This window comes from Eptesicus fuscus, chromosome 22, assembly GCF_027574615.1.
Source record: "Eptesicus fuscus isolate TK198812 chromosome 22, DD_ASM_mEF_20220401, whole genome shotgun sequence".
In the NCBI taxonomy this organism is placed as follows: Eukaryota; Metazoa; Chordata; class Mammalia; order Chiroptera; family Vespertilionidae; genus Eptesicus; species Eptesicus fuscus.
In genome coordinates this window covers 5,028,354-5,045,004 of record NC_072494.1, presented here as the reverse complement: position 1 = coordinate 5,045,004, position 16,651 = coordinate 5,028,354, and the positions used below count along the sequence as shown (strand labels likewise).

The 16,651-nt window shown below is 49.6% G+C and overlaps 1 protein-coding gene across 1 annotated transcript in view; it reads right to left on the bottom strand.

The window, feature by feature from the left end:
• Nucleotides 1-333: 333 nt before the first annotated feature.
• Nucleotides 334-16,651, bottom strand: part of NTNG1 (netrin G1) — a 201,066-nt gene continuing 184,748 nt past the window's right edge. Inside the window, exons 7-9 of the mRNA XM_054711459.1 lie at nucleotides 15,362-15,421; nucleotides 6,335-6,502; nucleotides 334-476 (exon numbers count right to left, since the gene is read on the bottom strand). Coding sequence (XP_054567434.1) covers nucleotides 334-476; nucleotides 6,335-6,502; nucleotides 15,362-15,421 — 371 coding nt within the window. The remainder of the gene's footprint in view (nucleotides 477-6,334; nucleotides 6,503-15,361; nucleotides 15,422-16,651) is intronic.

Genomic DNA, 16,651 nt, shown 5'->3' with positions numbered 1-16,651 from the left:
GCCCCCCTGCCCCATGTTTCTCCCTCTTCCTTCCTCCCCTCCATCCCTTCCACTCTCTAAAAATCAATGGAAAAAATATCCTCAGTGAGGATTAAGCAAAAATAATAAAAATAATCGCAGAAAATGGCATTGGGTTGGGAAGCAAAGGCGTTCTTGAAATCCTTCCCCAACATTAGTGCCCGCCGGAACTTGCTAGGTAGGGGAGATGCTCCGGTAGCTTTCCAGGCTTGGCCGGGGTCAGGCTGGGCCTTTTTCTGCTCTGAGCGCTGCACGGCCGGCCAGGCAAGCAGGCAGTGGGGGGGCATGCTGCAGCAGGCGAGGGCAGCGCCCCCGTTACTTACGTTGACAGCCGGCGTGCCAGGAATTGCCCGGCAGACACTCATCACACTTAGGCCCTGTGGTTCCCGCCTTACACTCACAGAATCCCGAGTCATTACAGCGCTCATGGACTGAGCCCAAGGGGTTACAATAACACTCTGCAGAAACGAGACAACACACAGGCTGGAGAGACGTCCCAGGGCCCGGGGGTGGCCAAGACCCACGCGCCACGCCCGTCGCCGCCTCGCTTCCTTGAGGAAAGATGCCGCGAATGAAAAGCTTTGGCAGAGGCGGCCACGGCAGGTCCCCCGATTTCTCTGCCCGGCCTCCCAGGGTATGGTTTTATGACACGGGAGGAAATCAACCGGAACCTTCCAGGGAGAGAAGGCGTCGCGCTCCCCACCGCTGACGGGGCCTGATGGAGGGGCCGTTGGTGGGGCCGCTCACATGGTCTCACGGTCTCACGGACGCCCCCAGCAGTGGGGACAGCCAGGCTCAATCGCCCACCATCAGGGCCGGATCTGCATGAGATGACTCCAGCGGGCTGACCTGTTACGCTCCGGATCCGAGAACCGCCGGACGGTTTCAAGTGCAACTCGGACGCACTTGGTTCATTCACAGGCAGTTTTCCGCTGTGACTCGGGACGACACCCTGTAGGGCCTGATCTACGAGGCTAGTGCGGCTTTTCTGCCGCTGAGGTGAACACTCAGGGAAGCAAGAGAAACGCTGAGATCCCACGGAACTGTCTGTGCTTGAGACTTGTCTCCCTAGATTGTCTGAACTGTGGGTAACAAGCAGGAAACGGGATGTTTTCCTGGCTCCGCCCACAGCCTCCTGTGGGGCATTTGGACGGCCCGAGCCCGGCTGGGCTTGAAGGCCGGGCCAGGTCGCCTTTGGCTTCCACTGGCCTGAGAGCGGAGGACCAGCTGGCTGGCAGCGTGTGGAGTTTGGGGGACAAAGTTTCTTCGCTTATCACCCCCCCCTGTGGGATCGTGGGCGGGTTCTTGGGCCCCTCCATCGCTCACGTTCCCTCTTGAACCGGGGTCCCAGGAAGAGGTTTTCTTGTTAAAAACACACACAGCAAACCCCAAATAACATGATACCAAGCAAACAACCGAACAACCGCCCGTGACCGGCCCTGGGATTCCCAGTTTAGCATCACCCAGCTGAGCACCCGTCAGCCGTGGAGATTAGGGTTTAGCATCCTAGAGGGCCAGCGGCCCGCTCTCACTCTTTTTGTCGTGGGAACTAATTAGCTAATTTCTTCAAATAATGTGGAAGGCCTTAGAACGGTGATTTATTTCGTGGTGATTAAATCTTTTTTTTTTTTTTTTTTATAGGTCAGCATTCTTCTGCTACAAACATGTAGAAGACGAACAGGTATACACAGGTAAAAAGAAAATGAGGTTAACTCTAAAATGCTCTCTCCTGACTGGCTTGGGTTGTCCTTAATAACTAGTTTTATTTTAAACCGGCATTTTCTAGCTTAATGTGTGTGTGTGTGTGTGTGTGTGTGTGTGTAGGGGGTTGTTGTTTAAAATTTTTCAAAAAAGTAATTCTGTTATGGCTTTAACCTTTTGCACTCGGATGTCGAGTGTGACTCGACACGGTTAGCATTAGAATAAAGGAATCGAGAAAAAAGCAAGCGAGTGCAAAGGGTTAAGATGTTTTTCTGTGCATATGTATAAGTGTGTACCTATCTCCAAACTGTCATATGTTTACTACTGTTTAACGTGTATACGTTGACTATAAACCACCAACGTTTTGTTAGCCAGGTAGTAGAATTTTCTCTGGCCAACGTGAATTCACCTACTACCCTAGTCAATTAGCCCATAAAAAATTGATTAATATAAGGTTTTAGATGCAAAAATTTGTAAGCAAAGTTGTTTCCGCCGTCCCCCTCCCGAAATGTGCAATGTCTGAACCGTGGTATATGCCAGGGGTTGTCTCAGGGAAAGGTGTGGGTGTAATGAGCTTCCGATGGTCTTAGTCTCTACAGGTGCGACCCCCGGGTTGAGAACCGCTAGCAGGGTCGCCTAAGACCATCGGAAAACACAGAGATTTACGTTACGATTCATTAACGGTAGCAAAATTACAGTTATGAAGTAGCAACGAAAATAGTTTTATGGTTGGGGGTCACCACAACATGAGGAACTGTATTAAAGGGTCGCGGGATTAGAAAGGTTGAGAACCACTGGTTGAGAAGTATCTATGTTATCGATGGGACCATGCTGAGTGGCAGGTGCTGGGGGGAGGAGGGTGGCCTTGGAGAATGTTCTTTTCTTTTATGAAACCAGGAAGAACAGGCAGAACTGCTAGACTGAAAAACACCACGAAATACTTTTGGAGGTTTGACTACATAGTTATACTGCAATTGATTCATAGGCTCCAAGTGTCTTGCGTTTGCTTTGCTCCACAGAAGGGACTGCTGATGACCTGAACTTGAGTTTCAAGGGGAATAAAAAAAATAATATAATATCAGCTGAGCTATGTTTAGTAGCAACGGCTGAGCCCTGGCAGTGATAACCCAACGTCACCAACCGGGCAACCGCTAGCTTCCTGCTTCCTGCTGGAGTGTCTACGAGACAGAGGCGTGCCAGGATGTCCTCTCCGTGTAACTGCTGCGTCACACAGGTAATGCCATGCATCTTTGGAGACATGGCTGTGTTGGCATTTGTGTGAAAACGGGTAAATTCACCAGTGATCCCAAAGCAGCGATCACCGCGGCAACATGGATCAGCCTGCATTTTACATTTGCCGGGAATATAAAATGATGCAAGCAGTGTACATCTATTTCAACAGAGTCCACGTTTGGTCAGAGATTATGGGTTGTTCCCCAGTGGATTTGATGGCCAGCTGTTAAAGAATTGGGAAAGCGCCTTTAAAAAATATATATATTTAGAGAAGATTTAGATAAAGTTCACATTTTTGTGAGATTCCTGCCTAATTCTGTGAAAAGGCGTTGGGGTAGATCCCCATTCATTTCCATGAGTGCTTTCTGTAAAAATGAACCCTCCGTTCCTTGTGGTGTATCCTCCCAGATTCAACCCTCAGTCCTGCCCTAAGCCCTGAGGGGAGCGTAAGTGTGGGGCATAAGGAGAAGGTTCCTGTGCCCGATGGGGCAAACCGTGGGCCTTGGCCATGAGCCACAGGCTTCCCATGGCCCCCACAAGCAACCCCCAGCCTCAGTCCTGATTTCCCTGCCCTTGGCCCCTCATGTGGGAAAAATGGAATCTAAATGTTACTGATTCATTGCCCATGTGCGTATATAGACTAAAGACAAAAGACAGACCATTGCTTATACCAGCTGGCCACACTTTCCAGTTCATTCTCTAAAAACAACCCCTCCCCTTAGGAAAAGGGCCACAATTTAAGGAGCTGGCGTGTGGGGGACATTGTAGCTACTGGCTACTGTAGATAACGGCACCTCACAATACCCGTCTGTGTGCCTACCAAGTCCTTTCTTTGGTTTGAAGAGTGAAAATACGTGCTCCCCAGAGATTTCTAATTTCTAATGTTCCCCGAAGGTTTAGGATTTTAATGAACAGACTTTCTAGAAATGGAAAAAAACAAAAACAACAAATACAATGGCTCTTGATTTTTTTAAAAGCAAAAATAAATAAAAAATGTCTATTTAAGCTTTCCATATTTTATCGGCAGCTTATGTTTTAAAAGACAAAAGCGGAATGGGCTGTCTTCCTGTCTGTGGATAATCAAGCATGGATTTATGATACAACTATATCTCTCAGAATCGGAGGGGAGGCACAGATTTTGTCCTTCATAGGTTATTTTAGGACTGGAAAAAGGCCCAACTTCCTCAGAATAGAATATTACTCCAAATAAAACATATCGGGGCATTGTTACATTACCTGCAATGAGAAAGTCCCTGGGATAAAAATCTTTTCTCTTGAGGCCTTTTTCTTTAATTTATTTCAAGTAATATGAAATTAAGTAAAACCTTTTCATCGTACATAAATAAAAATAATTGGATTTCATCCCTGCGCTCCTATTTATTTTACCTTTTCTCTTGCTTCCATATTTATAGTGTGGCATTTATATATTTTTACAGATGACATTCAGCAACATGGAACTCTGCATTCAGAATGCAGACAGCTACATGCCTTTGGGTTGTTAGTAATCTCCTCAAGTCTTTGTAACCCCGTTGTGTTAGAAAGGCAACTGAATTTCTGTTCCTAGGGTTGGAGTGGAATTGTGGCTCTCATTCAAAAAGCATTCCAGACTGTGGAACCGCAGAGGGAAGGCGGGGGTGGGTGGGGTGGGTGGGAAGAGATCAACCAAAGACCTTGTATGTGTATATGCATAACCCATGGACACAGACAATAGGGTGGTGAGGGCCTGGGGCAGGGGGCGGGGGTGGGCTAAGAAAGGGTCAATGGGGGGAAAAAGAGGACGTATGTAATACTTTCAACAATAAAGATTAATAAAAAAAATTCTATCAGTAAAAGTCTGAGAAGCATAGCTTTGCTAATTGGGTCAGGGTGGCTGGGAGAACGTGTTCAAGCTTTGAAGTCAGAAAAGGGACTCTTTGCTAATGTCATATGATGTGGGTCAACTTGCCTTGCTTTTCTCAACTAGAAAAATGGGAAATTATCAGTGGAACACTTACCCCCTGACCCCCACCCCCCATGGCTTTATAAATGAGGGTCAAGTAAAAAAAACACATTCACAAGTCAGCCCACAGTTTGCCAAGTGTCTGCCGTGCATCCCGTAGGATCCCAAGGTGACCAGGGGTTCTCAGATGACTTACCTAAGGCCCACGGCTATTAAATAGCACACTGGGACTTGAACCCAGGTCTCCGGCCTCTAAGTCCAGTGATTTCTCCACTAACTCACAAATGATAAGTGAGGAGGGCTTTGAAAAATAGGACATACTGGAGACATACACAGCCGAATGTAAAGTTGGCCCAACTGAATTCAAAACAAGGTGTACAGCTATTTAAATGAGACACTTGGCAAATACCTATATGTCCTGGGCAATCCAATTGGAGAATGATAATCCCACAATTTCATATTGATTGGTTTCCTTTTTTTGATGAAAAGACCATCTGTCATTTTTCAGCTCCTATATTCTGTTGAAATTAGTCTCTATGTGAAATATTCTACCTTTAAAATGGGTTGCTTATATGGTTATACCTACTGGTGTGGTAACGGATACACAGCCCTCACCATTTTGAATATATGCATTTCTCCCTAGTAAATGATGATGTGAAATTCCATTTATTGGTTCTTACTTTCCCATCAGCTCCCTTTCTTAAAGACAGGTCCCACTATGCACAGGCAGGGGGATGGGAAGGCCACCTGATTCTCTCCAGTTGACATGGTCAACCGTCATGGTGGGTGGCGACAGCGCCCCAGGGACCCAACCCTGTGGACTCAATTTTCCAGGGCTCACGAAGCTAAGAGAATTAACCATCTAGAATAATTTTGAGAAATTGCTTTTCTTTTGGGGGACTGCAGAAAAATCCAATAAATGGAATTTCTTCTCTATGGATGAAAAAGGCAGGCAAGACTTTTCTACATGACCAGCCGCATGTGGCTCTCCGTTACAAATGGCAATATTTGTAACCAACCAATATTTGTTGATTAGCGATTATGGGCAAGAGGCTGTATCCTAACTTCTCACATCGGTAATTCAAGCCCCTAGAAGGAGTCCCCATTTTGGATGTTGAATGCACAGCTTCACTTGAAGGTGAGGTTGAAATGACCAGGTTTTAAGAATTCATGCAAAAGAAAAATCGAAAATTCCTTCATCTCTGGAACACTTTTCAGCTCATTATCTTTAAAGCAACAGCCACGTAAGGATTCGCCATCCCCTCCCCCAACTACGACTTCAACCAGCACGCGTGAATTTCCAGTCTACCCCAGGGATGCTCTCCCCGTCGAGAAAGTTCCTTCTGGCTCGGCCGTGGCGCACACCCCCGGCCTCTCCGCCTTCCATAGCTCCCCACCGCGGGAAAGGCACAGAACAGTAGCTGAAAGGAGAAGGGGACTGACCTATGCACACATTCTCATCGTCCAGCTGTGCCGAAGCATTGCGGAAGTAGCCCAGCCTGCATAGCTCACAGTGCTGCCCTCTAGTGTTGTGCTTACAGCTCACGCAAATGACTGTGTTTAGCAGATCGATATAACTGCACCGATTGGAGTGGCCGAAGCATTCACAATCTTGCAAGGAAGAAGAGACATGTATACAGGGCGTGTACGGTAGCGTCAGAGTCATCGCACACTACATGCTCGAATAGAATGAGGGGTGGAGGAGAGATGGAGGCATGGCATGACATCGATGCGGTGCGACATGACACAGGGCGGCGGCACGTGGCTGTGACGGGCATGGAGGGAGCATCTGTTTCGAGCGGGAGAGAAAGGCTGGACATTGAGAACATGACGGAGGTTGTCGCGTCTTGGCAGACAAGACGAACATAGCATTGGCAGGTGCACACCTTTTAATATCCGGGAAGGCTTGGCTTCCGGGGACGCCAGCGCCTCATTTTTGCACACTGAGAACTTTGCTGTCTTTGCATCCCTGGCCCCATTTCCTCCCCGTCTTTGCGGACTGACAGGAGAGGAGGGGAAGCGTGTGAGCATCCAAGGCCTGACTCTCATCACCCACGGCTCCTGGGATTCGAGTCTCTCGCTATCGAGGATGTCAAGAGAGGAACTCGGTCAGGGGTTCACAGGAGTCACGGCCAATTGAATAGGGATCCAGACAACTAGATATTCTTTGTTTTTGTGTGTTTTTTTTCTTCCCCCAAATGTCAAGAGGCAAGATGGCCTCTGAAAGCGGTTTGCCTGGCCAGATCTGCATGTTTGCTAACAGGTGAGAGAACGTATAAAGAGCAGGGAGGTTATTCGTGTACAAACAGGGGTTCTTGGTATTTCTTCTCCGTCCAAGTTTCAAGCTAAGTCTTCTACAATAGAAAGATCAGGCAGCTACTGTATCCCCAGGTTTTTTCCCCCCTTGTCTCCTCAAAATGTTGGAGGCGCCTCTGACGCTTACGGGTGACAATGATAAGAACTAGCCGAGGAAATGGAGCCGAGAGGACGAGGACAGGCGGGGAAGGGTGGAGAGGGACTGGATTGTTCTCTCTGTTGCATCTCAACCAAAGCAAGAGGTTGTTCATCGAATTCAACCTTTTTAAAACAAGTGATAGAGACAAAGCCTCTATTGGTAGCCATAATGGTCCAATCAGACCCTTAAGAAAAAGGTGAGGGATAACTAGATGGGGAATCTAATTTGTGTTCTCAAAAGATGGGGTGGACCTCGCTGGACATCTAAGAAGAAAGTCAACCATGGCACTGCAAACCTTGTTTACCTAAAAGCACTCCTCTTACTAATGCCTGGCTTTCATGTTATCTCACTAGGAAGCCAAAGTCAGTCACGATTTGAGCCCATCCATCCATGCATCCATCCATCCATTCATTCGTGCATTCAATCAATACTTATTGGGTTTGTCTACCATGTGCCAGGCACGATGGGAGGAGCCGAGTTAACCTTTTGGCCTAGATAAAATTTTGGAAGTACTGCCTTTGATCACCAAAATAAAAATGAATAAGCATCATCACACATGAATAAGGAAGAAGGAAGGAGACTAGCTTTCTTCTTCTTCTTTTTTTTTTTAAATTAACCTGCTTCTAACCATCAGAATGCTATGGATTTACGTAGTGGAGAGCCAGTTACTACAGCAGAGAGCTGAGGTCAAGGTTCTGACAGAATGACGTAAAACTCGGACAGAAGCAGAGGAGGCCACTGGATGTGGTGAAGAGTGGGTGGTCCCAGGAACAGGGTCAGCATCTTGGGGACTCCAGAGGGAAAAAGAAGGGGAGGTTCCTGAGGGCGAGCCGCTGCCCCTAGGGAAGGCTCTCTGTCTCACGGCAGGTGTGCTGGGTGGGGATGGAGATGGGCATCCAGGGACCCAGAGCGAGGAGAGGACAGGGAAGCCTTGGGACCCCAATGTGGGAGGTGAGGTAAGAAGATACGTGCATAATTTTAGTAGTTGTAGGGCATGCCAAGTTAAAAAAAAAACCACAATACTAGAATTACTGGTCACCAAATTAAATTCTCTCAGGAAACAACAAGCATTTTGCCCCGATACACTAGATCTCCCTGAGTTACAGTTTCCTCCAGGTGGCATTTCTGACTCACGAGGGAACCTACAAGGCCTCGAAAGCTTTCCTTGGTTGAGTGTTTGAAACAGGGAGAATCTTTTTGGCCTGGAGACACCTCAGAGAAGTGGTAGCAGGGAGGAGACCCATGTCTGAAATCTCGTTCCCAAGGACGTCTTCCAGCTGCCTGGCCTCCTGAGGGGGGCTGCCCCTCTCCGGAAGGGGTCCTCAGCGGTCGTCCTTCATGGCCCCTACCCCAGGTTGGTCCTCGGTGCACCTAATGTAACATCTTGTGTGTCAAAAGCATCCTTGATGGCATATATTCGTCCTAGGAGCTTTTCAGAATGACGCAGGAGTCCCCGTTGTTAAGAAGCTAGTTGAGTGGGTAAGACAAGCAGGTGCTCAGAGAGAAAACAGAATGGCTCGGGTCAGAACACCCAGGGTTCCACGCACGGCCTCCGGAGAAACTCAGGAACTCCAGAGGAGCTAGGGAAACTGACTTCACACTGGACTTAGTATGAAACCTCCTGAGGGCAGGTTGAGTGTACTTAAAAAAAAGGAAGAAAAGGAGGGAATGAGCGTTCCAGGGGAAAGGAGTAGTGTGTGCAGAGGCAGGAAGTTGGAAAGTTTCATGACCTGGTTCCTTTGTGGGTGTCTGAGGGTTCGGTAACATCTGCTCCATGGCCAGATCACATCTGAGCTCCACCTGGCCAAGTTTATCCAAGAAAAAAAAGGTATCTGTAGATTTCCAAGTTCCACACTCTTGAACCCAGTCCATGAATGTCCAGAGATATGTCAAACGTGATTGGCACTGATTTTTTTGCATTTAAGGAATAGTACACGTTTCTGGGATGACATTAACTATTTGTTTCTGGGTCCTCTTTGGAAAGCCAATATATTACTTTTGATGAGAAGAGTTAAATAATATAAATTATATAAGTAATTATATAGCGATACACAGAATCCTACATAGCTCAACACCCAACATTATAAACTTACTTCAGAAGGTAAGTGAATATTTTACATGCCTGACAATCTAGGAAATTGTGGGTAGTGGTCACTTGATTTTTTTAACACTTCTATGATTCTTCCCAGACTTTGATAAAGTTGCCTTCCTTGGCTGTGATGTATACTTGAGAATGTAAAATGAGAAAAAGACCTTTGAGAGGGATTTGAAAAACATGAGGACACTAGATAAATGCAAGAAGTTTCAAATGTAATTCTGAAACTGCCGTATTAGTTTTCAGCATTCTGTGAATTTACCACTTTCCAGCAACGAGTCTTCCCAAAATAGGCACAGAATCCATGAATGAACATTCATGCTATCGTCTGTGATGCATCAGCATCTTAAGATCCGGAAGGAACAGCTCAATGACTCTTCGATCATCCAGTTCACGAACCTACCATCCCCTCCCATCCCTTTTCCCAAGAGTGGAGTGCATGGTCCATCCTGGTAATTCCTTCCTTTCACATATCCTCACTCCCTCGTCCCCTGCCCCCCTCACCTCAATCATTGTCTCCTGGGCAAATCTGGTCCTGGTTATAGCCAACTCTCTAGCTCTCTGTGCCTATACACCTAGCGGCTGAATGTGGGGGGTTTATCCAACCGTTTCGAAACCAGTCTCACTTTAAGTTCATGACCATAACCCTTCATGGAGCCCTCGGAGCTGCCTGGCAACCCTTCTTGGCAACCTTCCTGAGCAGGGGGCTTCTCTCTCTCTCCTCCTCCTCCACGCCCACCATTGTTTCCCCTCCCTCCCTGCCCCGTCTGCTCACACGTCTCAGGGCGCAGTCATTGGCCCTCTTTGCCCTTTAGGCTCACCCTGGAGCCAAGGTTGTTTTTGTTTTGTTTGTTAATCCGCACCGAGGACATATTTTTCCACTGAGTTTTAGAGAGAGTGGAAGGGAGAGGGAGAGACAGAAGGAGAGAAACATGGATGAGGGAGAGACACATCGATTGGTTGCCTCTTGGACTCACCCCCAACCAGGGCCAGGGATCAAGCCTGCAACTGAGGGACAAGCCCTTGACTGGGATGGAAGCTGGGACCCTGCAGTCCTTGGGCGGATGCTCTACCCACTGAGTCACACCGGCGCGGGCTGTTGTCGTTTTTTAATCCTGCTTCATGACTTTCCACGCCATCTACATGCTAATCTCCCCAAAACACTGTGAACCCCCGATTTGGCAGACCTCCATTTAACAGACTTTGGATTTAACGGACAACATTTCTGGTCTGTATGTTCTTAACCAAGATTTGCTTAAATGAAATTAACAGGTTATTTTTTGTTTGTTATTAATTCACTGTTATTCTTAACAAACGTCAGCCAATAGGCCCTTTGTGGGGGGAAAACACGGTAGTAATTTCACCAACGTAGCTAAATGTCACATACCTACAACTATAGTCCACATATTTAAACCCAAGGGTTCTGAGACTGATTAGCACGTGATCACACGGCATCACTAGCATTATCTGGTCCTGCGGTCACGTGGTGGGACTTACTGCAGCAGGTGGAATGGGTGCGTGTTCCCACGTGCGCTAAGCCCCGCCCAGCCGTGTGCATCTGCCATCAGGTGACGGGTGAAGGCCTGCATGTACTAGACCTGTTCAGTATCGATTTAAAGTGACAGGAATGCATACAGACAGCTTTTCTGTGAAGCTAAACTTTTCATACATGCTTACTTTTAATTACACAAACGTGTCTACATAAGTCAAAGCAGGTAAACTAATTTGTCATTTTTTTTAACATATGTATTCGGAAAACCTACTTTATTTTTTAAATTTATTTATTTATTTATTTTTAATATAATTTATTGATTTTTTTACAGAGAGGAAGAGAGAGGGATAGAGAGCTAGAAACATCGACGATAGAGAAACATCGATCAGCTGCCTCTTGCACAACCCCTACTGGGGATGTGCCCGCAACCAAGGCACATGCCCCCGACCGGAATTGAACCCGGGACCCCTCAGTCCGCAGGCCGACGCTCTATCCACTGAGCCAAACCGGTTTCGGCCTACTTTATAATATAACAGACTTTCGGCTTTAAGGGACACCCCCTCGTCCGAATTGTATCGAGGTTTTACTGGAGTTCCTCCCAGCGGGGCCAACGCCCCCGTCAGCTAGCGAGACTTCATCCGGACAGACGCTCAGCTGCCTTCTTCGTGTCTCACTCAGACACCGAATAGACATCTCAACTCCACCCCACTCCCCTCGGAGCTCCGAGGGCACCGTCCCCGCGTGCTGCTCAGCCCGGGGCCACCAGCTCAGTGACAACGCCACTCCTCCCATCGCTCGGCTCAGCACGCCCCGATCTGCTCGCCACACCTCGCGTTGCCCTCCCTGGCCGCCAAACCAGCAGCAGCCCCTCGCTGTGCTTTGAAAACACATCCTAAGTCTCTGCGCCCCGCACCGCCGCCGCCTTAGTTACAGCCACCATCACCCGTCCCCCACCTGGACTATGGGATGGTCCCCAAACTGCTGCCCTGGCTTCCACCCCGTGAGTCTCCTCTCCACGCAGCAGTCAGAGCAACTCTCTGAAAACTTCAATGAGGCCATGACGTCCCTCTGCTCCTAACCCTAAGGGCTCCCCGTGCCATTCGTATTCACAGGCCGAGCTCCAGCTCATTCATCCCCCGTGGATGTGGCCCCTGGGCTTCCTGGGGGCTCATTGCTGTCACCCTCTCCCTCACTGGCTGTAAAATGCCTCCATGTTGCTCTGCCACATGCCAAGTCCTACCCCAGGGCCTTTGCATGTGCTGTTCACGCTGTCTGGAATACTCCTCCTCTTGGCACCCCTGGGACCTGCTTCCTCGCTTTTAGTTCTCCGCTCAAAGAGAATTCTGGGACCACTCTGTCTGCAGTAAGAACCCTGGACCCAGACACACGGATCCCCCAATTTCCTAAGCCCGTTTCATTTTCCCCACAGAATTTACAGAACCGGAAAAGCATGTTTAAGAAGAAATCTCTCCCCTGCACTGTCAATACACGGGTCCAGCCGGGTCTGCTGGATCCCTGGTGTAACCCCAGAGCTCGGGACATCACCCGGCACATCGTACACGCTCACAGCTGTGGACTGGGCGGTCAATGAACCCGCGAGGGTCCTGGGGAGACAGAAGACGAGACAGAGGAAAACTGTGTTTAAATTCACTCCTGCACCATTCGTATTCCCTAAGAGTCTGGCTGTATCCTGTACATTAGAGAGTTTAGAAAACCGACAGCCGCCCCGGAAGATATAACTGAGTTAGTGATTAGCTTAGCACAGTGGTCGGCAAACTCATTAGTCAACAGAGCCAAATATCAACAGTACAACGATTGACATTTCTTTGGAGAGCCACATTTTTTAAACTTAAACTTCTTCTAACGCCACTTCTTCAAAATAGACTCGCCCAGGCCGTGGTATTCTGTGGAAGAGCCACACTCAAGGGGCCAAAGAGCCGCCTGTGGCTCGCGAGCCGCAGTTTGCCGACGACTGGCTTAGCAGACAGCCGACCATGGGTCTACACAGGTCCAATTTAGGCGTGAACAAACAGATTCCTGAAAATGACCGTGGCTTTATGTAACGTTTCAATCTTCAAATTGCACTGTGGACGGTACCTATTCTTTTTTCAGACAAGTGCTAACTACTGATGTGCAAGCAGCCCTAGCGGTTGGTCTTGCAAACACATCTGCATGGTATGGCCCCCAGACACTGACAGCGGGTGCGTACGGAGGACCGCCTTGTACCGGGGGACAGCGTGAACGAGGCCCCGTCCTGCCAAACCCAGCAGGGGTTCGCAACCTTGGCATTATTGAAATCTCGGACCAAACAATTCTTTGTTGTCCTGTATGTTAGAGCATATCCCAAGCTGTGACAACCGACATTCCCCTGGGGGACAAAACCCCCCATAAGACATATAAGAGGTCATGACAGGCCGTTAGGAGAGTAGGTAGGGGCTCAGTCACTGGCCAGTTCAGAGCAATGAGCGTGAGCAGTCTGGAAGGAGAGGGCGTGTCCGACGTTGGCGTTCCAGACCAGGACAGACCCACACCTGCCGGGCACAGACAGTACGGAGGCTCTCCCCGAGGCTGGCTTGGGGAGAAGGCGTGTGGGAGGGGAAGGGGGGCAGGGAGAGGAGGGGTTAAGTCTTCTTTCTCACTGCTCCCCCGTGGCCTTACCGCGGTCAGTATCAGACGGAGCACTGTGAATGGGGTGTGGGCAGATTCCTTCTTTTGGCCTAATGAGGAGAACTTACTCCAAGTCAGAGCTGGAGGAAATTCATCTCGCTCACTCAGAGAGGAAGGGCTTGGGAAAAGGACTTGAGATGGACGGAAGGTGACTGAATCGGAGCCCCAGCAGGATGTGCCCTTCGCTGCGTTAACAGGCACGGCGCCTCAGAGGGGCCTCCCTCCCGGGGGTGGAGGGAAGCAGTTTCCTGGCCCTGACCCTCCCCCCCCCACCCTGCTGTGGCTTTGCTCTGCCTGGCACACCCTGAGGCGGCTTCTCCCTGCCTCCGGGGGGGCTGTGTGGGCGTGATTAGTGCCGTGACACCAAGAAACCAGGGATCCGATGAAGGGGGCGGGGGTCAAAGACCAGGTCAAGAGGCCTCCTGAGCACCCAGCGTGCTGACAGGACATGGAAGGCATGGACTTGGCCAGAGGCCCTGTCGCCCCCTTTCTCCGTCACCTCCCTGCTTTGTCTGGGCAGGTCTGCCCATGGCAGAGGGTAAAGGACCTCATGACCGCCTGTGACATGCGCACACACACACACACACACACACACACACACAGGCGTGACAACCCGCTCTGGGCTGCTCTGCTCCTAAAGGAGTTAGAGTCCCTGGGTTTCCAATCCACTTGGAGACCCCTCAGAAGGGCACCTTCACGTTTGCTGCGTGAAAGCACATTGCGGGGGGGGGGGGGGGTCGGGGAAGGGGGTGTCAGGCGTGGCGTCAGTCCTACCGTCTTTGCGTTCCCCATGTTCTGACCAGTTTCCCCTTTTCTCCAGGGGCCTCAGGAGGACCTATTGGGCGTTGATTAAACTCGGGAAGAGGATGTGGCTACATTCGCTAAGGAACGGGGAAGCTATTACGGTCATTTTTCACCAGGTGGTTCAAACCAAAATTGGAGGTAGCTAATCAATCTATTTATGGGTAAGAGGTGTTAACTTCAAAAACGAAAAACATATGCCCAGCAGTCCAGGGTGGAAGACAGGACACACCTGTCACATGGGACGTTTAAAGGAAAAAGGCGAACTAAGAACAGGAGTCTTTAGGTTTCCTGGGGGGGAAAAATCACACAACAACAACAACAAACCTTCATTCTGTGACTGAGCGACAGAGGCCACCTGGCACGGGCCATACATGAGTCCCGGAGGAGAGGCTGCTGGCTCTCACATAAAGAATGTGGCCCATGACTTTCGGGTCATGATCATTGCTTAGGCCCCGGGTCGAGCGTCCCTGGTATTGGTTCAAATTCATGCCAAATGAGGTTTGGAAGTAGAAATCCCAAGGGATGTCATTTGTTCCAATGTCAAGTGGGCACCACACACAGACCCTGCCCTTCTGTCCTCATGAAAAGCGTCCTTGAAGCCCACACTCCGTGCGCTTCCGTGTTCTCAATGCGAGTGGATAACACGTTCAGACTCTCATGTACGTGCTACAGGGCACCTAAGCTGTCCTGGTTCTCATTCACACACGAATCTCTCGGGAAACAAGCGTTGCAGCGTTGTTGGTTTGCAGCCAATTTCTGAGTGATTTTTTTTTTCTTCCCCTCACTCCCTCTTACAGATGCCATTCCCGGGACGATCGGATGCACTGCTCAACGTCAGTCCACATGCCTCACCAAGAAGCGGATGGGTACACGTCACAGATATTCCAGATTCATACAGTGCAATGTTTCACAACACGTCGCGCGGGGGGGCCACTGTATGAATCCCAGAATGCCTACCTCTCTTGTGGTTTGCAACTTGAACGGAAGGAACTGTTGGCAAAGCTACTTTGGGAGCCACTGGACAGGTTCAAAAGAATGAACAGCACATTAGAAACCATCGCGAAACGTCCCCACGGCCACCGCTTATCACCAACCCACGGGGGAGGGGAGGAGCCCTACTCTTACATGGCGACCACTTGTGTTTGTTCTTCCTTCACGAAGGGGAGTCTTATCTTTGGCTGAAGATGGCTTAACGTTGTGCGAAATAAAGCTTGGAGGCTTCCTTTTCAGGGGCGAGAATAACTACCACTTCCATCCAGAATCCCGTTAGGCAAGGTCAGTCCAGGAGCAATATGGCTCCTGGGGTCCCTCTCTTAACACAGTAGTTTGCCTTGTTGAGTTGATCAGCTAGTTCCGTGGTCGGCAAACTGCGGCTCGCGAGCCATACGTGGCTCTTTGGCCCCTTGAGTGTGGCTCTTCCACAAAATACCACGGCCTGGGCGAGTCTATTTGGAAGAAGTGGCGTTAGAAGAAGTTTACGTTTAAAAAATTTGGCTCTCAAAAGAAATTTCAATCATTGTCCTGTTGATATTTGGCTCTGTTGACTCATGAGTTTGCCGACCACTGAGCTATCTCATTGCCTCTGTTTGCCATGTCATCCTCCCTGTGGGACCACAAGCTACCTACACACTGGTCACATGGCCTTTGTTGAACTGATAAGGCATCACAGAGCATGGTCCCTCATTCAGCAGCACCTGGGCCTGGCTCTCAGGGTCACCTTGAACCTGTCTGCCTTTCAAAAACGGAGCCTTCTTCCCCACGTGGATCACCTTGGTCAGGGGTTTTGCTCTACGTTTGCCCGCCGTTTCTCTTCCGATCACTCGTGGGGAGCTAGTTGCCTGTGGAAAGAGCCCAAGCAGCATAGAGCCGGATGCTCCCTGCGGATGTTGACAAGATAAATCACGGCCGCACAGAACCGGCCTCCGCTGGGAAGCGCACCTTGAGCTAAAATTGCACGTTCCAGCACTTTATTCCACGGATACGTTCACCTGAACTCATTACCCGCGTCCTCACGGGGGCGGGGGGTGGGGGGGACGGGCGGCCGGCATTGGCTGAGGACACGCTGAGAGCCTTGCGTCCCGTGACACTCACAGAACACACAGCGAGACAGTGACACGGCTCTGTCCCAGGGCCCGAGCGACGCCCACGCCCGTCCATCTCCACACTCGCGGCGGAGTCTTCGGTGGTCGAGCCTGGCCGGGCTAACGTGCTGAGCTCGGGCATTCAGTGGGCAGGCCCGCCAGCCCT